Consider the following 25,831-nt stretch of genomic DNA (forward strand, 5'->3'; position numbering starts at 1 on the left):
CCGATTAAAGTTGGCCACAAGCCATTTAGGTGGATGTGTTTTGCTCTAGATCAAAGCATATTTAAACATGTGTTAAAATGGCCCATCAGTATCGAACCGAGAATCGGTGGCAATTTATGTTCACATTTATGCTTCCGATCCGACAAACTACAAAACCGGTAGCTGTAACGGCAACAAAATATGACTCTACATAATATTGGCTAAGAGAGATGAATACAAAAGTCATACTAATCATTTCTGCATTTAGAAAAATAACCTGAAAACTATGAATCATTCATCTACTTCCCAGTTACAGCAAGGCGCTGTAATCTCTTTAGGTCACCTCAGTCCTGCTTTAGCTGCAACGTTTTGAGTGGAAGTGTTTTTTGCTATATAGAGTTTCTGCAAATACTTCCTGTTTTTTGCTAGCCACTGTGAAATCACTACCAACATCCAACGTTGGGTAACCACCATTGCAATATCTCCTGTAAGGCGCCCAACAACTCGAGTCACAGGATTTCAAGAGAGTTTGACACAATATTCTTTATTTGACATCAACAAAGACTGATCAAATTACAACAAAACTGTTGGCAGAGTTTGGTGTTCTGGCCATAAACACAGAAACCGTTACAGGATGAGATCTTTGTACAGGCAAAATGTACACGGAACAGAGTGGAAGTTCCACACGTGATCTGGATGGGAGGCCAAAGAGTCAGGCACAGACTTAACATTTAAAGCCGTAAACGTTGGTCCTTCTGAGGCGTCGGTGGCTGATAACCGGAGGGGAAGGGCGAATACACCGGATGAAATGAGAGGTTTATCACAAATATCAAGGCAACTTGGGTTACACTGCAGTGATAACAATAAGGCACCCTCTCTGAGATCTGCTCAGTTCTTACTGATGAGCAGTGACTTCGAGATAACACAGAGCAAAGACTCACAAAGACACCTGGAGGAGGCTAATACTTATGTTTCATATATTGTGCTTATGGATGTTTTTAACACTGAAAAAACCCAACTGCATGTGTGTATCGTGAAGGACGAAGTGATGCGTCGTGTGCTGCCTCAGATTACACAAACGTAGCTCCTAATGGCTAAAATGTGCATATTCCAGATATTCAGTTTTTGATGCTAATGCGTCTGCACCGCTTCACAGTAACAAAAAAACACTAAAAGCCCTTAGTTGAACACAAAATCTAAGACATGAAAGCAGAGGCAACGATTCCTGCGGTTCTGCAGTAGGAAGGTTTTAGACCGCATGTTCCGCAATGAGCTGGAAAGGTGCGCCATCCAGTGGTTGAATCACAAACTACTCATACTCCTCTGTGCAGTCATCTGGATGAGCTGTGATGACTAAAAGCAATAAATAACAGAAAAGAATGCAATAAATAAGTGTTTGAAGTAAAATGCAGCACAGTCAGTGATGTTAAAGTGTTGCGTTCAGTCATGTGATGAGATTTCTTGTCTCTCTTAGTAAATGCTGCTCAGGCTTGTGATAAAAGTGAAATCTTGTTCAGTTTTAATAATTGGATTTTGACTATGGTCGACAGTCTTTAGAAGCGTTGTTGTGGTAACTAAGCACGGGGCAATGTTAGACTGTATAAAAACTTTAGAGTTTATTTATATAAAGTGAGTAAAATGCATTGATTGATCTCATTGCTAATGGAAAATTAGCTATTTTCCTGCTAAAATAATGCACCTCATTCATTTTCTACAAGGGATGTCCCAATCTGATCCAGATATTACATATTTCTGATTATGGCAGTGTTAGAAATTACAGTTTTTGGAGTTCCTGAAAAATTTTATGCCAGCTGCACCTCTAGGAATGCATGACTATATTTGATGCAGGTAATGTGCAGCAATATAGTTTGCATCCTCTAACCTGTTCATCAGATCTTGGTTTTCTGTTTATATTAATATTCACAAACAGATAGAGAGGCTGTAGCAGCTTCCTGTCTGTCTCTGTCAGCAGATGGAAATAATCAACAAGACGTATCAAAACGGAATAAATTTGCTACTAAGAAATGATGAAAATGCACATTTTGGGTGACATGTCGTCAGAATCTGCTGATCGTTATTAAACGATTGGTTTGGTATTGGGAACAAACATCCTGATCAGGACATCCCAAGTTAATACATAACTGTATGTAGCTATATGTTATTGTTTCTTATTGTGAGCCTGAACGCTACAATTCAGTGTTACAAGCTTTCATTAAAACATTGCAAGGTAAACCAGTAATACATTTCACACATTGGATCACAACTAAATACAAGCGAACATGTGCAACTTTGGCAATAAAGTTAATTAGGATTAAAAAGAAAAAAAACCTTCATCTGAATTCCAGTTATGGCATGTAATTTTGTGGAAAATTCAAGTAAAATTTGAATTTTTACTTTCCTCATTAGATTAAAACACAGTCACTTGCACTTTAAGTTTCTTTTCTAAAACTATACAATAAACTGATTTAGATTCTTAAGAAACTAAGCCTAAGCAATGATATTATCTCATTTGAATGGGGCCATAAATATATTTTGGCTCATATTTGATTATTTACTTGATTGGTCATAAACTGAATTAATTACAGCTGTTCAATTAATTTACAATGAAACCTTTATAACTCCTTATATAATTGCCACTAAAGTGGGCTGAATCATTCACTCACTGAAAATGGTTGTTTGAAAAAAAAAAATAAAGAGGAAAAAAAAGAAACTACCCACTTAAAAATAACTTAAACATACTATTCATCCATCCATCCATTTTCTGTACACCCTTGTTCCTAGTGGGGTCAGCAGGGGTGCTGGTGCCTATCTCCTAAACATACGAATCTAATAAATTATAATCAATGGAAAGAATCTTCAGTTTCTTGAAATAATTCAGTGCTATACTTAGTCATTTTCCACAGCTCAGAACCAAATGGTCCCTAGGTTGGTGCCCTGTGGAACACCAGCTGCTTGCCTGTGGGCCAAGTTCCCAGCAGTAGCAAGGTGACACAGGCAGGTTTCTCCCATCAGTGCCTGGTTCGGCAGTCACCATCCTTAAGCTGCTCCTCATCTTCTCACTTCAGCTCGTCTTCTGTGGTTCAATGTGCAAAGTGGGCCAGACGCCACACAGAAACTGAACAAAGGGAACATCCAGCAACAGGTGAGGACTCAAGAGTGTCAAGCTACAAACATTTCATAATCTCTTCAAAGATTATCCCAGAAAAGTAACAATATTGGCATACCTTCACTTTTGGTCTATACTTGAGGTAGGTGGATCTGATCTGCAAGCTGGAGGGATGCAGGCATCGTAAGTCATCATAACCGAGCACTTTGCTGACACAGACTAAGGATCTTACCTGAAGAGAATGTGCAGGTAGGAACCAAGACCCGTGAAAATATGCCACCAAGCATGGAATTGTGTCACCACTCCAACACCAGGGGGCAGCACTTGTCTACTGGCTCTGGGTTAGGAAAAGGAAAAAAAACCCTACTCTTTCAGGCAATTTTATCAACTTTGATCAACAAATATATCCAAAAGAATTTTACTCAGTTTAATTTATAATCTTAAAAATGTCTACACATCTTAGATATTTTTCAAAAAAAAAAATTACTATTCTTTTACATCTAAGTGATCAATTTGATGAAATCTGTGATATTTCACTTGTCTTTTTTACTGTCAACATGACATTCCTAAAACTCTAACTTTGCTCACCTTAACGAGTCACAGAAAATGTTGTCGATGTTCCACAGCAGGAATCCCAACATAAAGATCCCTAAAGAGGTGTAACACAGGCCCCTGAGCCACGGGTACACCCTGAAAACACAGGGCCGAACAGCCTTTCATCAGGACGCCGCTTTATTGAATACGTCTGAACTTTTCCCTTCACATGACTGGTGTTACTTACCAGGTAACAATGAAGACAGAACGCATCACCAGGCACGCTACCAGGGCACCATACATGACCTGAAAAGAGGATCCGTACTTAGATCTAAAACAGTCCATAAGCAAATGTTTGCTACAGTTTAAAGAGTTACGCCAAGAGAAGTTTTGCTGGGGAGAAAACCGTCTTTTTAATGTGTTTTCATTTGGCTTACTGAAAGTGTGAAAGGAAAAACCAAAGTGTCAGCAGTTTCACTTCTGCTTACCGGGTAAATAAATATCCTGCAGACTAATTGGTGGAGGAATGTAAGTAACACCAGTTCAGGAAAGTGCATCACCTGGCCTGGAAGGCAGAAAAACTAAGCAATTTGTTTACTTCTGTATTTATAAGAAAAAAAGTTTTAAAATTAGCTTTAATTTTTTTTTTACAAAGGTCAGAAAAACCAGATTAACGTGTAAATCCAAATTAGCTGCTGCTGGCCACGCCGCCCAACTCAATCTTTAAGCTCTTACGTGATAACGGCTGCAAACAGATGAACTGTTATGCAACCGTGCATCTTTGAAAAGCAGAGGTGGTGCCTCCTGCACAATCAACAAGAACCCAGCAAGCAGTTTCTGGATGGTACGTCAAAAATAAAACTCTTGTATTTTCTAGCAGCCCAGGAGCGGTTTCTTGGTGACGGACGGTGCTGCTGGGGTTGCCAAGTAACAGGCTGGGCTGTGCTGGGATCAGAGGAGCAGCACCTGCTCATTTGTGACATTACATTCCAGAGGTTTTTGAAACAGGTAATGTTTGAAACCCTAAAAATCATTAATTTATTACCAAAAATTGGTTGAGTGGTTTTTTTTTTAAGTGACAAGGTCGTTTGTAGAAGCAGTAGGGACCTAAATGGAAGAACTTAGTGCACACAGAACAACCCCGGTGAACCAGAGGAGACGGGCAATCCCAACAGAGACAACGCAGGTAGTGGATTGTCTACATATTTAAAACAACTCCAAAGTTGGCCTGTGACGCTAACAAATTTTGCTGGATGACAAATTGTCACAATAATTATTGCTATAAATAATAATATTGTTGTTTTGGGAGCATTTTCAAGTAATATATCAATAATGAAATAGTAATGCAAGTTTGCCCTTTCAAAGACTAATAAATAATATATACACAAACCTGTCCTTCAAAAATATACAAATCATTAGAATGGAAATTATCAAACAAATTTTGATTTTACCCATCAATTGCTTAATTGCTTAACTCCGTATTGCCACAATAAGGAGTTACTCCAAGGGGATTTAAACGTTTGTATTTTCAGCTACCAACTAAGTCTAAGATAAAAATTCCTAAATAACCTTGACCATTTTCAGGTGGTTTTAATGTTGTGCAATTGATCCAGGGACTGAATCTACCTATATTATTGAAAATAATCAAACCAAATCTCCAGTCAGTTCTGTAGTAGCTACTCTTTGAAGTTCATAAACATAAGAAAAGCAAACAAATTAAAACAAAGTTAAAAAAAAAGTTCTTATGATGGAAGAATACCAAAAATGCACTGAACCGTGTATATACTGCCTACCAATCAGCATCTACCATCTAGAGCGCGCCTGCTGTGTGGGTGGGTCCAGTGTTTACATAAGTTAAAGGTGACCTACTGCACCCTGCTAGCAAACAAGGGCAGATAAACACCTTACCTGGTGAAACACTGGCTCTTTCCACTGTAGGTACACCTGAACAAGATATACAAAGAACGAGAGGATATGACTGTTTTTGTTTACTATGTTTACAGTAAGCAACTTTTAAAGTACTTGCAGGCACTCACCAATGTGACCGAGACGCTGAAGATTATCAACAACACGATAGGAAACACACTGATGCTGTTCTCTTGCTTGAAGCACTCGTACCTGAACAAAAGAAATATGTCCTGTCTTTTAGCTTCAGCTTAAGCTGCGTAAAAAAGTGACGCTGAAAGAAAGTGGTTCATGAAGTACACACATGGCTGGAACATTGTAGTTCCCTGTAGCAGTGAGGCATTCACTTGAAATTGGATTCAACAGGTCTTTTTACAGCCCTATGTCACATTATACAGGTGTGGACAAATTGGCTGCCTTGGTAAAAATAAAAATGAACTTAAATGAAATCCTTTTTTACTGCAGTAGCAAAACAAGGGAAACAATTAGAAAAAACTCTAATTTAATTAGAGAACATATATTCAATCAGGAAAAACACTAAAAATTATGTATTTCTTTCTGTAGCAGAATTATTGCTAACCCTAATAATTCATTTACATAAAATGTTACTGAGTATTTTAGACCAGCTTTCAAAACCAACTCATCGGTAAAGGACCTTAAATGCACCAAAAGAAGAAAATTAAATAAAATCTGAACCACTTACAGACAGTACACAAACACACATGTACTGTAAATCATTGGCAACTCGTCCAGCAGCTGGAAAAGAGCAGAAAGGAAAGATAAATAATAATATAATATTGAGAACAAGAAAGCTTGTCTGTGGATGTCTGGAGTGTGAGAGGATGAAACGGCTGCGTATCCCACCTGCATCTCATACAGCAGCGTCATGTGGAAGCACCAGGAACCGACACCTACGGCTGCATCCCACGAACACACAGAAAGAAACGGAAAGACGTTTTAACATCCTGTTGTATGAGCGGCGTGACCAGCAGAAGCATCGGCTCACCTGAAAGACCAAGAAACGAGCAGATATAACGAAACTCCAGGCCGTCCCGGAACGTCTGGACGGCTCCATATATGGGAGGAAGAATCATTATCAGGTTGCTGACAGTGTTCCCTGTTCAAACAGAAGAAAACAAGTCAGTGGTTCTGACTTTAGATTGAAACATCTGCAACTACTTCTATTGTTGAGCTGCTACTTCTAGATGGTACTCTACTCCTGCTTTGTTTAAAGTCTTCCTGTTGGTTTAAAAAGGGCCCGCAGTACAAAACAGGATGTGTTCAATCCGGTTTCCAAGGTTACTAATTAGGTTTCCACCACGTTCAGGCTTTTCCTGGTCTAATCAGAGTTCCTGTTTTCTTTGAGGTCTGACCTGTTGATTCCTAATTTGACTCAAGTTGGCCAAATATTTGCATTTTCTATCACTTCTTTTAACTTCACAGGTTTATTTTTAAGTTAAAGTTCAGATAAAAGATGACAAAGATATCCAACCTTATCAAACTTCTAGTATGGCCAAACTGTTGCTTTACAAAGTGCCTTTGCAACACTATAAATGCATGTGGCCTGACTAAATATCAAATTCTAAACAGCTCAACACCACAAAATCCTACCAAGTATTTTTGGTTTTGTTTCTACTGCAAATATCTCAGTACACTTGAAATAAGACAAAACTAACATTCAAGTAGCTTTTTCAGTAGAAAAAGTTACTTTTTTTTGAAAAAGTAACTTCTAGGGAGTTTGTTTGAGTAAATACTGTAATTCCTTAAGATTGACGAAAAAGTACTTGTTCACTTAGCAGCTTCCCTTATAACGAGATATTTTTTCCCATGATGTAAGTGAAATAATCTGCCAATGGAACAAGTACTTTTTCATCAATATTAAGCAATCATCGACTTAAAACAAGTTCCTCTATCTTGGTAAAAAGTTATCTATAAGTTAGTTTTATCTTATTTCAAGTGTACTGGAAACCAAACCAAAATTACTTGGTAAGCTTTTGTGTTCTTGCGGTGAACATAAACATGCGGCTCATGATGAACATCTCCAAATAAAAACAGACGCCACTAGATGACGTTATCAAAACTCCACCAGTCGGACAAAGCAACAACGACCTGAATAAAACGCAGGTGCACCATCAGACATATCAAGGAGAACAAACTGTTTATCTCCAGCAGAGGCTCATTAAGGTAACATAACCCTGTCGTTGTTTCTAAGACTAAACAGATAATGTTTTTATGGCTCTGTAACACTGCGTGAAACAGGAATGCTACGTTATAAGAACTGACTCAATCAAGCATCAGACCCTTCAACGTTTATTTGTTCAAATTATTGCAGAATCCACTGGTTCCTGCAATAATTTGGCACCTCTAAGCCTCTTAGCGCTCTTGAATGGGCCTCTGCTGCCTTTCAGTGGGAACACAACTAGTTGCTGAGTTGGCAAAGCAGTCACCTTCCTGGGTCAACTCAGGAGGGTTGCTTTTATTAGGCTTACAGCAGTCAGATAACGAACCGTCATTTGTTGAACTTGCTTCACAGTCCACGCCTAAGTGGGACAATGGGTCTGTTTGATTCTGTAGCACATGTGGCTGGTACAGAACTCAATATGGAAGGTTTCAATCTATTTCTCTCCTTCAAATTATATCCAGAGAAGTGCTTACACTTCTTGTTGTAGAATTACCTTTGACTGACTTGGTGTCCATGTTGTACCTGCTTGTTGTACTACTTTAACATTATCAGAACCACAGGCAATGTGATTTTAGTAATAATCACAGTCATGTATGTTCAAGGTTTCCCCCAGAAAACTTGCTAAGCCCGGTGATAGGGTGCTGGGGCAGTCATTCATCCGGCAGTTCGTCGTGTTTTTGAGTTAAAAAATGTTTCAAGTTGTCAAGAAAATTTGAAAATATCACTTGATAATTATGTGTTATTGAATGATTGGAAGATTAATACCTGAACACCAACTGTATAGCCTTAGAAATGCAAACATTTTAAAAAGACTTAAATAAGCAATGCTTAGCCTGGTGGGGGCCCAAAGAAAGCCTGGTGGCCCACCAGGCTTATAATACACTGGGAGAAACCCTGATGTTTAACCCATGCACTTAGGTGCATTTTTATAAAAAATGTACAAATGTATCATCTATAGTGCTGAGTAACAGACGATTTCTCTTTTGCTGTTGTTGTTGTCAGTTAAATATTTCACATCATCAAACAATTTCCAATTTCCAATAAAGAGAACCTGATAAATATAAAACACAAACAACACCGCAGCAACGCATTCAGATTTATTCCAGACTTCGACTTTGGCATGAGCGATAAATTGATTTTTATCAATTAATCAAATTTTCTGTTTGTGAAGATATAACTTTTTGGAATATCTGGATTTTGTTTTTATCAACAATGAACTCCTTGGATTTCCACAGCTCAGAGTGAAGCTAGCCCACCCAAGAACCACCATCTTTTTTTATGACAGCGTCTATTTATTTCAACTCTGTGTTCAGGTCAACTCACAGAAGGAAGGATAGAAATAAAAGCTAGTTTAAAAGCCAAGATATTTTCTGTAATTTGTACTTTTTATAAAAAAAAAAAAAACGAGCAAGAAAATTTGATAAAAATTGGAAATCAAATTTTGGATATTCTATTTTTAAGCAATATCACCCAGTTCTACTATGAATAGGCTACTCCGAAATATCTCTTTTTCCTTGTTTGTTTTTGCTGATGTGCTTCAGATTATTATCCTCCTGCAATAATAAGCGTAAGGTCAAAAACTGATGGCAGGACATTCTCCTTGATGATTTTCTGCTGGAGAGCAGAATTAATGGGAAGTTGTCCACAAACCTTCACACCCAGAATTGATAAAAAACTAGAAAACTACTTTATATGTGCTCAGGCTTGCAACATGACTTAGAAGGGAATTAAGTCTCGTCTAGAAGGATAATGGCAGAAAGGCAAGTTGTAGAATTCAGCTCATTGTAGCAATTAGAGCAAGCCTGGATAAGCTGCTAAACGCTGAAAAAATAATTCCTGTGCAGAAGTGCAAGGAACAAGGCGACCATTATTTTCTGAAAAAGTTCTATATTAACAACAGGTTGGGAAGCCTTGCTGTGGATGTTGTTCTGGGTTTTCTGTGACTTCCTGGTTGAGTCGTTGATGAGCCTTCAGTGATTTTGGTACCACAAGGAAGCGTTAGCGCCCCCTACCACCTGTTCTCCCTGTTTGCAGATACTTGCTCTCACTGAAACCCCAAAGTCTTTGCAGTCCTAATTCCAGACTGAATTAGGTCTGCAATCCCGTTTGTTTTTTATCTTCAGATAAGAGAATGACATAGAGATGTAGAAATAATCAGGGAGTAACTGGTGAAATGGAGCTTAATTTTGTTTTGTTTGTTTTTTAATGTTTAGTTACAATTAAATTATGATTCACTGAGAGGAGCAATCCGTCTTCAAAATTTAAATCATCATTTTAAAAGTGCCTTTTAGTTTTTTTCAGGTTATCTTTGATACAAAATTTAACTCAAAGATCTGAAACATTTAAATGTGATAAAAAAATATGAATAATTTGTAACAGCGCAGCATTAATCAAATTAATTCTCCATATATTGAAATTGGTCTGACACAGTATTCACACTAATTTTTATTGTACATGCTGTTTGGGTCAGCTAGCTTTTATAAACTAAGACAACCTGATTAGACTGAAATAACTCCATCTAAAAGACATTATTTATTGCATTAATGTAACATTTCCTTACATTAGACTAGGAATCGATGTGGAAAAAGTGGGAGCGAAACAAAAATAGTCCTTTAGTGGTTGTTTCACTTCATGCTCAACTTTATAACCAATCCTAAAAATTTAAGAAATGACAAAAGTGGTGCAATGAGAGGCGCCGATTGTGGAAACAATCAGAGATGACCCAGAATTTGAACATAAAAGTTAAGGCATGTGCCATTTTAAAATGCATGCTCTGAGGCAACGGATAATAAACGCGAACAAACCCTGAGCATGCTGCAGCGCGTCACTGTGGGTGCGCTGTTTAAACATTTCAACGACAAGTGCAAATATCTGAATGGCATGTGTGCTGCGATGTCCCTCACAGCGGCCACGCTTCGCTCCGCCGTCACAGAGATAATCCACTAACGTGACGCCTCAGATGTGGGCTGAACGTTCCGGCCGCTCCAGGAACAAAGCCGCATTCCGGCCACTGAAACCTGAACAAGGGTCGTTTAAATGCCAAGCCATTCTCCTGCAGCTGACAACCACCACCTGTGCGGGGCCAGCGTGTGTTATTTATGCAAACAAAAGCCTCAACTGTTGGTATTCAGCAGGTGTGTTGTTGGTGGCGTAAAGATTTAGAAAACCTGTCAGCGATATTCTGCTGATTGTCGCTACAAAGGAGGTCTGAACTCTGACCCAGCTGGCCTGACTTCTCTCTGAAAAAAGTTGTTGCTTCAGGCAGACATAAACCAGTTTACCTGGACCAACCTATTAACTCTGCACATTTTAACTAATTATTTTCCCTTTCTTTATTCTCATACGCAATATACGCATTGACGAGTGATATTTAAATAAACGATCCCTGCGATGTTAAATGCTGCTGAGATGTTTGTGCGCGTGTGAGTAAAAGTGAAGCTTTTGCCATATCGTTGCATCGTCCTGCTGACACGGCAGCTGTTTAAATGGTCTGATAGGAGCACTGTTTACACCTTAGATAATGGTGCTCGAGGAACCAGTTTTTGTCGTTAGACCAAACAAGAAGACTCAAACAGAACTGAAGGAATGTTTGATCAGCTTTAAAGATGTGACTGAGAATCACGCACCCTAACTAACTTAAAATCAGAGGCAGGTTTAGACATTGAGCCCAAGGAATTACCTAACAAACGCATGATAAATTTAATTTATGAACTATCTGCTCTGTTGTGAGTCGTAGTAGCCAACGCTAATTTCTGGTGAGGTTATATTTGCTCTGCCATACTTTCTCTTTGCTGCTCGTAAACAAACTTTAGCTTAGCTTCTGCCACCTACTGAACTGGAGGGTACCAATTAGTGTTACTGGAGTGCGAAATGATGGAGCTGCACCCTTTTAAAAATTAATTAGTAAGTACATATCTGCAAATAGATGAATCTGTGGATACCGAATCCTGACTAGTCGGACGTCCGCTGAAGTCAAATGCAGTAATATATTTTTATTTTATGTATCTCATTTACCTATAAATGTCTTATTACAAAGATATACTTATAGCAAAAACAAAGTACATTTTCTGTTAAGCCACACTACATGTTTAAAAATAGAGACAATGCCGAATGGAAAAATCCCTAAAAAAACCAATACATTTTAAAACATATGTACAAAACGCATGAAACCTTAGAAATACATGCCGTACACTTTTTTTTAAAAACCAGAACTTTATGTATACATGAACCTCGTAATGCCGAAACCAAGTAATAGTTTAAACCTTTGAGGTTAAAACATTTATTAGCATTAGTTCACCAACCACATCCACAGAAACTGCAAACAGGGCTATAGGTCAAGAGTCCCAAGATTTTTATTTTTATAAAATGGCTAGAGAGATTTTTCTTATATCAATTTATAAACAAGGACTAATTGTAGAAATAAGATTTAATTAGAGTTTAAATAAGTTAAAGTAAATATTAAAAGAAAACCAAAGAAAAGGGGCATTGAGGGGAATAGGGGGGCAACCTGGCTAGTTTCGCCCAGGACTCCAGATAGCTAACAACCACCTCTGGTTGAAATACAACACAGCTGCTGTGACAAAGAGTACGGTAAATGTTTTAGGATTTTGCTAATGATCACATTACCCAGCTGTCGCTGCACTGCACGAATCGATCTTTAGTAAAACTATTCGTCAGAGAGCAGGTTCACCACATTCACAATATGTTTCTGTTTCCCTTGTTACCATACAGTTTTTATGGCAGGTCAGGTGCCGTACATGCTAACACTTAGCATATAAACAGAGCCGAAATTAACGCGGTATTTCAGACACGCTGAATAATTGTTCCAGTTGTGTAGCCGTACATGCCCAGTCTCAATGTTTACGTTATTACGGGCGACTGTACGTGTACAGTGTGACTCTTACCGCCGAAAAGTCTCTTAAAAATGAACCCCTGGACACGCGGCTTTCCGGTAAAAGGGACAGAAACGTCTTACTCACAGAACTCCGCGATGTAGAAAGAGACGACATAATTCTCCTCGCACCATTCCAGCGTTGAGGTCGGCCGCCCCCAGTATCCTTGCCTGTCTATCGAGGGAGCCATGATGGAAGAGGAGGAAGCGGAGGGCGCTAACGGGTTTTTGTAGTCCCATCACAGCGCGAGCTGTGCGCGCGAGCTGTGCGCGCGAGCCCTCCTCCTCTGGAGCTCGAGACGGACTGGCAGATAAAAACAGCTAAACTGGACCGCAACAACGCAAACAACAACAACACAGCACAACATGCGCGTACAGTCAGGATATTTGCGAAAAAAATAAAAAAAATTTATTCATTTGGTTCTAAAAATATAATATGACGCGTACTAGTTGAAAACAGTAATAGTGAAAATCTAGGCATGAACACAAAAATGAAAACTACACCAAAGGTAACCAGTTAATAGCACAGTTTTTACTTTAAAGTATTATTACCACACTTGCAATATTTAGACATATGTGAGGGTAGTTTGAAACATACACAACTGTTGTTGATTTCGTTTGGTGTTTCAAAGTTTATTTTGTTATAAAGCGTTTATGTAATAATGTAAAAACGGCAACATTACTAGATATTATTTTCTCTCAGATTAAAATAAAAGTAGGGGAGTTTCACGTTGGAACAGCTGTATCCGTATGTAGTTTAGCCATATAGCTGCTAGGTGGCGCTAAAGGCACTGAAACATTAATATGTACAAAAAATAATAATAATTCCAATGAGAAAAACATAACATCAATATTACTGTTATTATTTACTGTTTTCCATGTGTTAATAGGATAAACCTCACATTGGGGATTGCTGACATAAAATTACACATGCAAGTAATTACATAATAAAAAAACAAAACACAGCTACTTGTTTTCTCACATTTTTTATTTTAAAAGAAGGAAATGCCTCACAGACGTTTTTTTCTCAAATATGAAAGAGATTATTTTAAAAAATGAAGAATATTTAGGTGAATCATCTGTTTCCAAGTGCATCAGGAGAGCATGAAAAAAATAACAACAGACTGCAACAGTGCGAAGAATAGAAACAAAAAATATAGTTACCACTTTTGGAAAAAAATATGGCTTTGTTGCCTTTTTCTATCTCAAATCTTAGAATTTGCCAAAGACAAACACTGAAATGCTTCATCTTGAAAATAACCCAGTCAGACATTACAGTTTAACAAATATCCCATAATTGACCGCAATAATCCAAATTGTAGTATTTTTATTTTTTTGTTCTCAATCTATTATGTAAAAATATTAAGTAATTTATTGTCAATTGGAAACATACCTAACACAATTCCCACATTCTGTGTTTTGGAATGGATTTTATATCAGTGGATTGCAATTATACAACATCAAAACATATCCAGAACATACAAATTCAGTTATAACTCATCTCTCATCTTTTCTCCTTTGGGCCTGACCATCCGGCCGATGAACAGTAGGGAGTTTGTTTTCTTGTCCTTGATGAGGAAAATGAACGGGTGGTCAGCATAAAACAGCCTTGGGTTTTTGAGTTTCTCTGTGCCAAAGATGCTGGTATCAATTTCATTTCCATGAGTGTCCCATTCCAAGGCAGCAGCATGGAGTACGCCGGACAGATAGAGATCCTTTTTCCCAGAGACGTTGGACAGATCAGCTTTGGATTTGTCCACAGCCTCGGTGAGGCCCAGGTCCTGAAGGTGCTTCTAAAAATAAAAAGGAGCAGAAAGATTTGATGTGATGAAACTGTAAGGGTGAGAATCTGAGAGTGATGAATTTTCTCCAAATCAAGCCTCATGAAGTGTGGCGTGTTTCACCTGCAGGTTGTGACTAACTTCCATGCTGACTTTAGGCAGAGAAACAGCCACTGCTGTCTGTTTCATTTTTCCCATCCATGTGTCCAGCTGCTTTTTACTAAGCATCTTCTCTACTCTGTCCAGAGGCTCCATGTGGTGTGGCATGACGAACACCACTGTGGACTTCTTATGAGCCAAAGGCATGCTTAGAAGATACAGTTTATTGGTTGTGTCATCATAGAAGTCAAATAGACCTGAAAAAACAGTGGCACAGATAGAGATCCAATATCTGTTCTTACACCACACCCTGGGGAACCTCTTAAAGGGGCATTATTATGTGTTTTCCAGGCACATAGTGCCATTTTACAGTACAGTCATTAACTATGTTAACTTCAGTTGTTATAAAAATGCTATATTTTTTATTTTTTACACTTTGTGCAGCACTTTGTGACCCTGGTCTGTGAAAAGCACTATAGAAATAAAGTTTACTTACTTACTTACTATATATGTCAAATATGACTAAAAGACATTTGACTTTGTAATGTAACGCCTTAAAATTGGGTCTCTTTCTCTTTAAAACTCCTGCTCTTTCTGACACTCCACCTTCAGGAAGTCATCACAACATTTACTCCTCTATCAACATTTACTGTACGAATTAGCAAATTTGGGTATAAATGAGTATAACTTGGACCGCTAGATGGCGTCAAAGCGTTTCCATTACTTTTTTTCTTTTTGCCAGTTTGGGCTGAAAATGCAGCAAACATTTTATAGGGGTTAATGAAATGTACAATAACACACAAAAAACTATCCCTTTAAGTAAAATAGTTTTGTGTCATATCTGTAATTTGCGAATCGATCTAAGCAGTTAGTGACCAAAAATTGTTTTTCCACAGTTTTTGTAGCGTGAACAGCACAAAAGTTCCTTATGTCTATTTTTTCCCGCCAGCAGAGAAAAATAGAGACTCTGTCACCCACCCGTGCGGTGCATCATCTGTAATGCCACTGTGTAGCTGCGGGACACCAGGAACCCTCGGTTGTCCACCATGGTGGGGTGGAACTGCTCATCCCAGTGAGCTGTGAGGAAAGGCCAGGCTTATTTACAGTTCTTTCACATGAAAGAGTTCAATCCCACACAGAGATACACACTTACGTTTGAAAAACATAGCATTGATGATCATTGCTCCATCAGTGTTTTCCACGTCTTTGGTGACCTCGGGCAGCTTGCCGCCGGTGGACTTGGCCGCCCACTCGTTGATGGAGTTAACAGCACTCTTTTTATCTCTGAAGTTGATCTTGGAATGGTCACATTTATAATGCTTTTTGCTGCTCTTCACAAAATCTTCCGCAAAGGTGACGGAGCTCGGTCCGTAGAGGCGGTTGCTAATCTTCCAGGTGACATTGCGCTCTTTCGGGTCGCTCACCTCAGTGAGAAGTTCTGCCAAACCGGAGTGCAGCTGCTCGTCCTGAACCTTGGCTGCGTTCAGGATGGTCTTCACTTGGGAAGCAGTGGAGCCCTTTCCCCCGAGAGCCACCAGACCCAGGGAGGAGGCCACCACCACGGGGGAGATGAGGATGTTCTCTGCTCCTTTTTCCTTTGCCATGTTCTGGTAGAGGCTGATAGCCAGATTGGCGCTGTTGTCAGCCAGAATGGTGGCATGGTTGCTAAGGACTTTATCTGCTGTTGTAGCCGTGGCAGCTGAGATCGCCGGGGCCAGAAGGGCCAGGGACACCAGGAATGTTAGCCACATTGTTACAAAACCTGGAAAGAACATGAAGTCATTTATCAGTGTAACAAGCAAACGCTTTCTCAATTATTTTATTTTTGGGTTTTTTTGTTTTTTTTATTGTGTGTCAAACTTCTACAGACAGAAGAACAAACCCCCACTACTGTTTAGTCAAATGTTTGTTAGCAAGTAAAAGCTTTGTAGCCCTCTCCATAGTTTTGGCATAATTCTGGGAGGGTAATAGACTTCTAAAGACCATCCCCTCGTACTATCTGGCTTGGTACGTACAGAGGGTTTGGGCTCTCTGCTGTTGAGAAAAGATTGCTTCCTGGAGACATGGACTCTGATGAGGTTTTAAATGTTATCCAATCGCTAACGTTTGCCTGTGACACATGTAATGCAGCGGTTCGATGCTATGAAGCTTACTGGAAATTGCCTGCACTGTAAACAACCATCCTCCACTGCGAGGAGAGGGAGGCGAAACAGACGGCTGTTTAATGTTAATTCAATATTTGGTATACTGAACGACTTTGTTCACTTTCTCGGCTGCCATTGCTTAAACTACCGGCAGACGACAATTGTAAAACACTGCAGAAAAATATACCTCATTCTTCCTAACTTCTCCTTCTGTTCGGTGATTGGCCCCGTTGAAATTCTACCGGAGGGAATCCGAGTCAATGGGAGAAATCTCACACTGAGCTGTGAACCAAGATTTGAATCCTGAATAGTGAAAGAAGGCAATGGCATGACTAGGGAGGTGACTATTTCTTTAATTGTTATTCTTGGATGAAGAAACTACTAAGGCTTAAATCTGATGTGAACATAAAACTACTTAAAAAAACAATGTGTTTGTATTTGAGCTTGTATGTATAATTTGGACCATTGTGGATCGACAAAAATACACCACAAACTCAAATATTCACCTTTCTTGTTGAAATTTATCGAAATTCTTTTGGAAGTCAGAACTACGTATAGAAAACTCCCAGAAAAGACTTGAAATTGTTGTGCAGCCACGTAGACAGTTGTGGATCTATCTGAACCAGAACCCTGGTCTACTTGATCTGAGACGCTCATGACTGGGCACTGCACTGGATTTCAGGTCTCAAATGTCATCTTCCAGTGGAATGAATGTGGTTAAATCTGATTGGCTCCGTTTTGTGTGGGAAAAGAGGCTGCGTGCTGCTACTTGTGCTGTAAAACGTTTCCTCTGGTTCCCTGTCAGCGTCTGTGAGCCTGAAGGAGCGTAGATCTGCTGCGTGACAACAGGCTGCTTGTGTGCTGCTGCTACCAGGCATGTTTTCTACACGCTGATTTAAGCCTTGAAACCAAAATAAAAAGATGAAGCGATGTCTGGCTTCACCTGGGTTGGTTTTTTTCTGCTCAGCAACATTTTTCTAACCTTGGTGTAGCTTGGATACTGACTGTTGTTGGCAGCTTTCATGAGATCTAAACGCAATGCTGCATATGACACTTAAAGATTAAACTCTCTTCCTTTAAATATCAAATGAATAAGTGACGCATTGTCTTAGACTAGCACAAGATCTCCATTTCAGAGGTAAAGTTGGATCACAACTGTCTCTATAGAACAATTGTTCTATAGAGACAGAACAACTCTATAGAACAAAAAAAATTCTTTCTTTGTTCTATAGAGACAAAAAAAGCTTAAAAAACGGTTTGAATGGATATCAAGGATCTTGACACGTTTATGTCCAGATTAGACATAAGCATTATTATCATGTGTTTATAAACAGAAAACCACTGAAGAAGAAGAAACATCCTGCTTCCTAAATGAAACCAGATCCAAAGCTGCAGCCATCTCACATGACTACACCCACCCGCTCATTTATTCTGGCTTACAGACTTCAACATCCACTCTCACCAGCAGGTTTCAAACACCGTCCGTACATGTGCAACAGAAACTTTAACACCAGAGCATAGGCAGACAGACAGACTAAATGTCTGGACATTTGTTCTCCAACACTCCCTCCCTCCACCATACTCCCAATGTTTACCTTATTAGGCCTTTGGAATAATTCAGCAAGTTTGCTGTCTAGTTGGGTTCACATAGGTCCACAAGCTCCGGCCTTCTGAGCATGAAGTCAGAGTGTCTCACAGAAGAGAACAAAAGTTTGGGAAAAGGAGTTCCTGCGCTGGGAGAGAACAAAAATCTGCCCTGGGCTCCTATTTCTAGGCCGTCCCACCCAGAAGGAGCAGTGGGAGAACAAAATACCCCGCACCCCCAGGTCCTAAAGCCTGGATCTGAAGTTCGTAGCAACAGTATGGAAATCAAAATATGTTCTTCAGTTGATAAATTTCGAAAAGTAGCTTTTAAAGTAGGTGAAAAATGTTCTATTTTAATACAACTTTAGCTTTATTTAATCATATTTAGTGCAGCCTCATAAAACGCCTTGCAAAAGTATCCATACTTTTGAATCTTTCTGACATTACTAGATATTATTAGTAAAGAATAAACAAAACGTGTCTCATTGACCTTCACAATTTGGTACAATTTTGTGTCAGTGTTTTTCATAAAATCCCCTAAAAATTACATTGATGTTTGTGATGGTAAAATTACAGTTTCAAGTTTAAGGGACAATAATACTTCTGTAAGACACTTTTCTCTAGTTTAAACTTCCTTTTCCTTCCCTTCCTCTTCCTGTAGCTGCATATTTGTGTCGTCATCTAGGACTAAGGAGGTCGTTGGATGTATTTAAATAAGAATCAAAGGGTGATGTTGATTTTAACACCCTTGGTGAGGCTCCATGTGTGAGTCTGTGCTAAACTAAAATTACTGTCAAAATATTAAAAGAAGATTATTATCTTCACACCCTATAAATTGCAGGGCGTAGGGTTAAATGTAAAGGAATCCCACCTCCCATGTCACATCCTCCTGAGAGTTGCACATTGTTTGGAAGAGGATCATACTGCAGGAAGTAGCAGAAGCAGCGGATGTATATCCGGCACAAAGCTGCCAATACACTTAGTCACTACAGCTCTGGAGCCATTTTTATTCACTTTGGGTTGGATGGGAAAACCAGACAGACTTGATGTCCATGAGAGATTTAGGTAACGTTCAAAACAGTCAGTTTGACATTATACTGCCCCTAGCAGTAATTCTGTTGGATGCAGAAAATGTTAGTTAAATAATGAATAAATGACACCATTATAACTTGTCAACCAGTTCAGCTATTTGACAAGAATGGTAATGTTGTTACCTTTGTTACTTCCCTTGCTAGCTAGTTAATGCTAAAAAAATAAATCCAATCCTCTTTCTTTTCTGTGCAGACGTTGTGCTCACTGTTGCCTGATAAAGAAATCTTTGTTGACACAATAGAAAGAGCAAAGGCAGGGAGCATTAGACAAGAGGCCAGCAGCAGGGATGATGATGATGATGATGATGATGATGATGATGATGATGATGATGATGATGATGCAGGGTCTTCTCAATTAAGGAGAGATTACAACTTCACTCTCATTCATGCTTACAATATTTTTGTCAGTACTCAGTAGATAATCTGTCATACAGCAACTGTATCTTCATTCAGAAGCTTCTTCAGCTTCATCAGTTTTCAAGACTGACTGCTACTGGAGATCCTTCCTCCCCCATCCATAACAACCCATTGAAGATACTTAGATGATATAAGTCACACCATTTATTTTACCTTTGGGACAAATAAAGTATCTTTGAATTGAATTGAAGGTTCATCACAGTGTACAAAGCACACAACAAAGACACAGACAACTCATTTCAAGCAAATTCAGTTTATTTATGTAACAAAACCAGCTGATTGCATGAATTCGTCAACACAATCCCCCATCGTGGCAAGCACTGGGCAACAGAGGGGAGGAAAAACTCCCTTTTAACAGGAAGAAACCTCCAGCAGAACCAGGCTCAGGATGGGCGGCCATCTGCCTCGACCGGCTGGGGAGTGGAGGTGTAAACCAGGGCGGAGATGGAGGGAGGGAGGAAGAGAAGGAGTGAGGAAGAGAGGAGTGGGTGGAGGGAGAGATGGAGGGAGGAAGAGAAGGAATGAGGAAGAGAGGAGTGGGTGGAGGGAGAGATGGAGGGAGTAGGAGAGGAATGGGTGGAGGGTGAAGAGAAGGAGTGAGGAAGAGAGGAGTGGGTGGAGGGAGAGATGGAGGGAGGAAGAGAGGAAAAGATGGAGGGAGAAATGAAGGGAAAGATGGAGGGAGGGAGGAGGGGAAGGAGGGAGGGAGAAAGAGAGGAATGGGTGGAGGGAGGGAGAGATGGAGGGAAAGATGGAGGGAGGGAGGAGGGGAAGGAGGGAGGGAGAAAGAGAGGAATGGGTGGAGGGAGGGAGAGATGGAGGGAAAGATGGAGGGAGGAGGCGAGGGAGAGAGGGAGTAAGAGAGGAATGGGTGGAGGGAGAGATGGAGGGAGGGAGAAATGAAGGGAAAGATGGAGGGAGGAGGCGAGGGAGAGAGGGAGTAAGAGAGGAATGGATGGAGGGAGGGAGGGAGGAATGGGTGGAGGGAGAGATGGAGGGAGGGAGAAATGAAGGGAAAGATGGAGGGAGGGAGGGAGGGAGGAGGGGAAGGAGGAAGGAAGAGAGGAGTGGGTGGAGGAAGGGAAAGATGGAGGGAGGAAGAGAGGAAAAGATGGAGGGAGGGAGAAATGAAGGGAAAGATGGAGGGAGGAGGCAAAGGAGAGAGGGAGTAAGAGAGGAATGGGTGGAGGGAGGGAGAGATGGAGGGAGGAAGAGAGGAAAAGATGGAGGGAGGGAGGGAAAGAGGGAAGGAGTAAGAGAGGAATGGGTGGAGGGAGGGAGAGATGGAGGGAGGAAGAGAGGAAAAGATGGAGGGAGGGAGGGAAAGAGGGAAGGAGTAAGAGAGGAATGGGTGGAGGGAGGGAGAGATGGAGGGAGGGAGGAAGAGAGGAAAAAATGGAGGAAGGGAGAAATGAAGGGAAAGATGGAGGGAGGAGGCGAAGGACAGAGGGAGTAAGAGAGGAATGGGTGGAGGGAGGAATTGGTGGAGGGGGGGAGAGATGAAAAGATGGAGGGAGGGAGGAGGGGAAGGAGGGAAAGATTAAGAGAGGAATGGGTCGAGGGAGGGAGAGATGGAGGGAGGAAGAGAGGAAAAGATGGAGGGAGAAGGCGAAGGAGTGAGGGAGTAAGAGAGGAATGGGTGGAGGGAGGGAGAGATGGAGGGAGGGAGGAAGAGAGGAAAAAATGGAGGAAAGGAGAAATGAAGGGAAAGATGGAGGGAGGGAGGAGGGGAATGAGGGAAAGATTAAGAGAGGAATGGGTGGAGGGAGGAATTGGTGGAGGGGGGAGAGATGAAAAGATGGAGGGAGGGAGGAGGGGAAGGAGTGAGGGAGTAAGAGAGGAATGGGTGGAGGGAGGGAGAGATGGAGGGAGGGAGGAAGAGAGGAAAAAATGGAGGAAAGGAGAAATGAAGGGAAAGATGGAGGGAGGGAGGAGGGGAATGAGGGAAAGATTAAGAGAGGAATGGGTCGAGGGAGGGAGAGATGGAGGGAGGAAGAGAGGAAAAGATGGAGGGAGGAGGCGAAGGAGAGAGGGAGTAAGAGAGGAATGGGTGGAGGGAGGGAGAGATGGAGGGAGGAAGAGAGGAAAAGATGGAGGGAGGGAGGGAAAGAGGGAAGGAGTAAGAGAGGAATGGGTGGAGGGAGGGAGAGATGGAGGGAGGGAGGAAGAGAGGAAAAAATGGAGGAAGGGAGAAATGAAGGGAAAGATGGAGGGAGGAGGCGAAGGACAGAGGGAGTAAGAGAGGAATGGGTGGAGGGAGGAATTGGTGGAGGGGGGGAGAGATGAAAAGATGGAGGGAGGGAGGAGGGGAAGGAGGGAAAGATTAAGAGAGGAATGGGTCGAGGGAGGGAGAGATGGAGGGAGGAAGAGAGGAAAAGATGGAGGGAGAAGGCGAAGGAGTGAGGGAGTAAGAGAGGAATGGGTGGAGGGAGGGAGAGATGGAGGGAGGGAGGAAGAGAGGAAAAAATGGAGGAAAGGAGAAATGAAGGGAAAGATGGAGGGAGGGAGGAGGGGAATGAGGGAAAGATTAAGAGAGGAATGGGTGGAGGGAGGGAGAGATGGAGGGAGGAAGAGAGGAAAAGATGGAGGGAGGAGGCGAAGGAGAGAGGGAGTAAGAGAGGAATGGGTGGAGGGAGGGAGGGAGGGAGAGAGGAAAAAATGGAGGAAGGGAGAAATGAAGGGAAAGAGGGAAGGAGTAAGAGAGGAATGGGTGGAGGGAGGGAGAGATGGAGGGAGGAAGAGAGGAAAAAATGGAGGGAGGAGGCGAAGGAGAGAGGGAGTAAGAGAGGAATGGGTGGAGGGAGGGAGGGAGGGAGAGAGGAAAAAATGGAGGAAGGGAGAAATGAAGGGAAAGATGGAGGGAGGGAAGAGGGGAAGGAGGGAAAGATTAAGAGGAATGGTTGGAGGGAGGGAGAGATGGAGGAAGATGGATCTATCTCTAGATAGATCTATCTCTAGGTAGATCTATATAGATAGGTAGATCTATAGATAGGTAGATCTATATAGATAGGTAGATCTATAGGTAGGTAGATCTATAGATAGGTAGATCTATAGATAGGTAGATCTATATAGATAAGTAGATCTATAGGTAGGTAGATCTATAGGTAGGTAGATCTATAGATAGGTAGATCTATATAGATAAGTAGATCTATAGGTAGGTAGATCTATAGGTAGGTAGATCTATAGATAGGTAGATCTATATAGATAAGTAGATCTATAGGTAGGTAGATCTATAGATAGGTAGATCTATATAGATAGGTAGATCTATAGATAGGTAGATCTATATAGATAGGTAGATCTATAGATAGGTAGATCTATATAGATAGGTAGGTATAGGTTAGTTTTCAGCTTGATAGTACACATGTAGGCGTTCTTACCTCCATACTTACCTATCCATCGCTCTGTCCTGTGTGCGGATCTGATTTGCACCTTAAAACACAGACACACAGTTAGTGAGAAATTATAAACTACAGAGAAAATTGAGGTGCGATTTCAGTGATAATCGCTGAATGCAATGTCCTGTCCTGTGATACTACTGCTAATTTATGGTGGGTGACAGTAGTCATTTGTTGTCAGAGTCTTCATCAGCTCTATTGGATCCATTATCTTCCCTTTGCAGTATGCATTGGAAGCCTGTGAATGAGAGGAGAGTTAGACATGATTTGACTTATGTTTGTATAGTGAGAATAAAAAGATGTAATGTTGAAAACATACCATGTCCTCTGCAAAAAGGGATGCAGGAGACTCTTCAAGTGGGAAGGTCATGGCATAAATCGGGTAAGCCAGAACTGATTAATGAGCAGAGACAAAGCAGAAGACAGCCAGGTCAATGACATTTACTTTAAAACACAGAATCTCAAAATGTTTGTTAAATAAGGAAGTTACCAAAAACCACGAGGCATGTGACAAAGAACAAGCTAATGTTCCCGTATTTCTTTTTGGGGAACAGCTTACTTCCGACGGTCCTCCTTCTGTTTTCAAAGTGAAATTCTTCTTCTGCTATCATCCTTGCTTCAGTATTCATGTTCAAGTCTGGGTGACGGATGGGTTCTGTGTCTGAATCTCTGTCCGAGTCTATGTTTGTGATGGTTTCTGTGTCTGAGTCCATGTCTAACACCGTGTATGTGACGGTTTCTGCGTCTGAGTCCGTGCCTAAGTCTGTGTGTGCGATGTTGTCTATCTCTATGTCAAAGTCTGTGTACGGGATGGTGTCTGCGTTCGTCTCCAAGTCAAACTCAGAGTAAACGATGGTTCCTGAGTCCGAGTCCGTGTCTAAGCTCAAGTTCATGTCTCTGTGAGGAACGATTTCTGCTTTCGGGTTGGCAAATCTAGGCTTCCTTCGCTTTCTGAAGATTCTGCATGAGTCAAATGAAAGAAAAAGAGAATAGTTACATTGGAGACAGCAGAGGACTGTGCTAGAAATATACGTAAAGCTGGACATATTGCAGCTTACTTGGATGAAGTCTCTCTGTAGGAGACGATCGGCAGTCCGTCTGAGTTGTAGTAACCCAGTGACTGTAGTCGAGTGCTTCTTCTCATCATGACTGTAAACAGAAAGCGAGACATGGAGAGAAAATCAGTGATTCGCTTAGACAGAGCACGTTTCTACACCATATTACTGGACTCTAGCATTGCGCTGCTATTGGTGGCAGCAAGTTGCTCTGATACATTATTTCTAGTTTTATGAATTTTGTAGACTTTGGTTTATAGACACGTTGCTTTTAGAACAATTTTTCCTTTCGAAGTTTGATGATGTTCAACTGGGTGTATTTTTACTGTTTATTTATTTTTGTTGCTGTTGGATAAATGGTGATAGTAGAGAATGTGGACTAGCAATATTTGTCAGTAACAGATTATGTCATCCATATGCTTGTGTGAAATATTGAAATTGTTGCTTTTAACAGCAACAATTGAGAAACAATTGTTTGTGGACAAACAAACAACATCTTTGTTTGTCCACAAACAGAGATGTTGTTTGTTTGTCCATATGATGAGCAAACAAACACGATGTGGGGTTCCTCAAGGGTCGATGTTTGGACCACTTTCATAGAATTTTACATGCTCCTCCTTGCTTGGCTTATTAGAGCATTACATCTCTTACTTCGCCTGTGAAGATTAAACACTGCATCATTTTGGGTTAGATTAGATTTTTGCTTGTAAAATAAAAAGTAAAAATAAAACCGTATAACATTTAAATCCACAATATATTGTGGATTTATTGCTGATATCTTTTACATCCACTTTGTACGAGATGTTCATGGTTATTGGCATTTATTTATTCATAGATACCTACTTTTTTAAGGTTAAACCCATTAAAATAATATTATTTAAAGTTAGTTAGTTAGTTAGTTAGTTAGTTAGTTACTTACTTACTTACTTACTTACTTACTTACTTACTTAGTCAGTCAGTCAGTCAGTCAGTCAGTCAGTTAGTTAGTTAGTTAGTTAGTTTGTTTGTTTGTTTGTTTGCGTGTGTGTGTGTGTGTGTGTGTGACTTCACGAGGAAAAACACAGGTAGAAAAAATATTGTTTTCCTGTTTTTAGTAATTGCACTTTTTTTTCTTCACTTAATTTCTTTTCTGTTTTCTTATCCAATTATTCCATATTTTTCTGCATACATCCTATTCAGTATCTTAATCATAATTCTGCAACTATTTCAGACCACACGTTACTTGCTTTTTGTTGTAATCTCGACAGAAACTGTAGAGCAAATCCAAAGCTTGTCCAGCTTCTTCAAAGGATCGACTCCTTCTGGCTGCACAGAAGGAGCTTTGTTCCAGAAACTCACCTGTTGCGTCACGTTCTCAGTCGCGTCACGTAAAATTCAGATTTGACCCAAAGTTCCGCGCTCACGTGCGCGCAAACGCGACTGAGATATACCAGTTAGACAGCATCGTATTTTATTTATTTATTTATTTATTTATTTATTTATTTATTTATTTATTTATTTATGCCGTAGGAATTCATTCCCTGTTCAACGAATCCATCTTTAAACTCTTACTAAAGTCACTTTGTACCTGCTTAGGAGCCAAAAGACAGCGAAGTTAGCTTCAGATTAACTTCAGAAGTTGATAAAGAACTGCCTTTCACTTATTTATAACGACAACAATAATAGTAA

The 25,831-nt window shown here is 40.4% G+C and overlaps 3 protein-coding genes across 4 annotated transcripts; all 3 read right to left on the bottom strand.

The window, feature by feature from the left end:
* Positions 1–496: 496 nt before the first annotated feature.
* On the bottom strand, positions 497–12,858 carry acer3 (alkaline ceramidase 3). Of its 2 annotated transcripts, XR_003597279.1 has the most exons (12): positions 12,686–12,858; positions 6,531–6,641; positions 6,389–6,441; positions 6,228–6,280; positions 5,656–5,737; positions 5,528–5,563; positions 3,867–3,925; positions 3,674–3,775; positions 3,318–3,422; positions 3,204–3,249; positions 2,936–3,094; positions 497–1,332 (listed from the first exon to the last, which is right to left on the bottom strand). XR_003597279.1 is itself a non-coding variant. In XM_028031476.1 (11 exons), exons 1-11 carry the CDS (start codon positions 12,786–12,788, stop codon positions 3,041–3,043), a joined length of 804 nt encoding a protein of 267 aa, XP_027887277.1. In that variant the 5' UTR covers positions 12,789–12,858; the 3' UTR covers positions 504–3,040. The 2 variants fall into 2 exon arrangements, 1 of the variants encoding a protein (XP_027887277.1); XM_028031476.1 differs by having other exon boundaries at positions 504–3,094.
* A 709-nt stretch (positions 12,859–13,567) lies between these two features.
* Positions 13,568–18,405, bottom strand: serpinh1a (serpin peptidase inhibitor, clade H (heat shock protein 47), member 1a). The gene is made up of 5 exons (XM_028031475.1): positions 18,217–18,405; positions 15,631–16,239; positions 15,456–15,554; positions 14,502–14,734; positions 13,568–14,390 (listed from the first exon to the last, which is right to left on the bottom strand). The coding sequence occupies exons 2-5, from the start codon at positions 16,226–16,228 to the stop codon at positions 14,088–14,090; spliced, it is 1,233 nt and encodes a 410-aa protein (XP_027887276.1). The 5' UTR covers positions 16,229–16,239; positions 18,217–18,405; the 3' UTR covers positions 13,568–14,087.
* Positions 18,406–22,932: 4,527 nt separating this feature from the next.
* On the bottom strand, positions 22,933–24,255 carry LOC114153267 (serine-aspartate repeat-containing protein C-like). The gene is made up of 4 exons (XM_028031669.1): positions 24,167–24,255; positions 23,599–24,068; positions 23,428–23,501; positions 22,933–23,346 (listed from the first exon to the last, which is right to left on the bottom strand). The coding sequence occupies exons 1-4, from the start codon at positions 24,253–24,255 to the stop codon at positions 23,257–23,259; spliced, it is 723 nt and encodes a 240-aa protein (XP_027887470.1). The 3' UTR covers positions 22,933–23,256.
* Between the last annotated feature and the right edge of the window lie 1,576 nt (positions 24,256–25,831).

The sequence above is a fragment of the Xiphophorus couchianus genome, chromosome 11 (assembly GCF_001444195.1).
Source record: "Xiphophorus couchianus chromosome 11, X_couchianus-1.0, whole genome shotgun sequence".
NCBI classification, from domain to species: Eukaryota; Metazoa; Chordata; class Actinopteri; order Cyprinodontiformes; family Poeciliidae; genus Xiphophorus; species Xiphophorus couchianus.

Excerpts from the sequence above, each read along its gene's own strand:
- LOC114153267 (XM_028031669.1), bottom strand. The coding sequence starts at position 24,255 with ATGATGAGAAGAAGCACTCGACTACAGTCACTGGGTTACTACAACTCA. Across the intron at positions 24,069-24,166 it reads TACAGAGAGACTTCATCCAA|AATCTTCAGAAAGCGAAGGA; the intron begins GTAAGCTGCAAT and ends TGACTCATGCAG. Across the intron at positions 23,347-23,427 it reads CCCTTTTTGCAGAGGACATG|GCTTCCAATGCATACTGCAA; the intron begins GTATGTTTTCAA and ends TCTCATTCACAG.
- acer3 (XM_028031476.1), bottom strand. The coding sequence starts at position 12,788 with ATGGCTCCCTCGATAGACAGGCAAGGATACTGGGGGCGGCCGACCTCA. Across the intron at positions 6,642-12,685 it reads TTTCTACATCGCGGAGTTCT|GGAACACTGTCAGCAACCTG; the intron begins GTGAGTAAGACG and ends CTGTTTGAACAG. Across the intron at positions 3,423-3,673 it reads ATTTTCTGTGACTCGTTAAG|AGCCAGTAGACAAGTGCTGC; the intron begins GTGAGCAAAGTT and ends TTCCTAACCCAG.
- serpinh1a (XM_028031475.1), bottom strand. The coding sequence starts at position 16,228 with ATGTGGCTAACATTCCTGGTGTCCCTGGCCCTTCTGGCCCCGGCGATC. Across the intron at positions 15,555-15,630 it reads CAATGCTATGTTTTTCAAAC|CTCACTGGGATGAGCAGTTC; the intron begins GTAAGTGTGTAT and ends CTTTCCTCACAG. Across the intron at positions 14,735-15,455 it reads ACAGATGATGCACCGCACGG|GTCTATTTGACTTCTATGAT; the intron begins GTGGGTGACAGA and ends CTGTTTTTTCAG.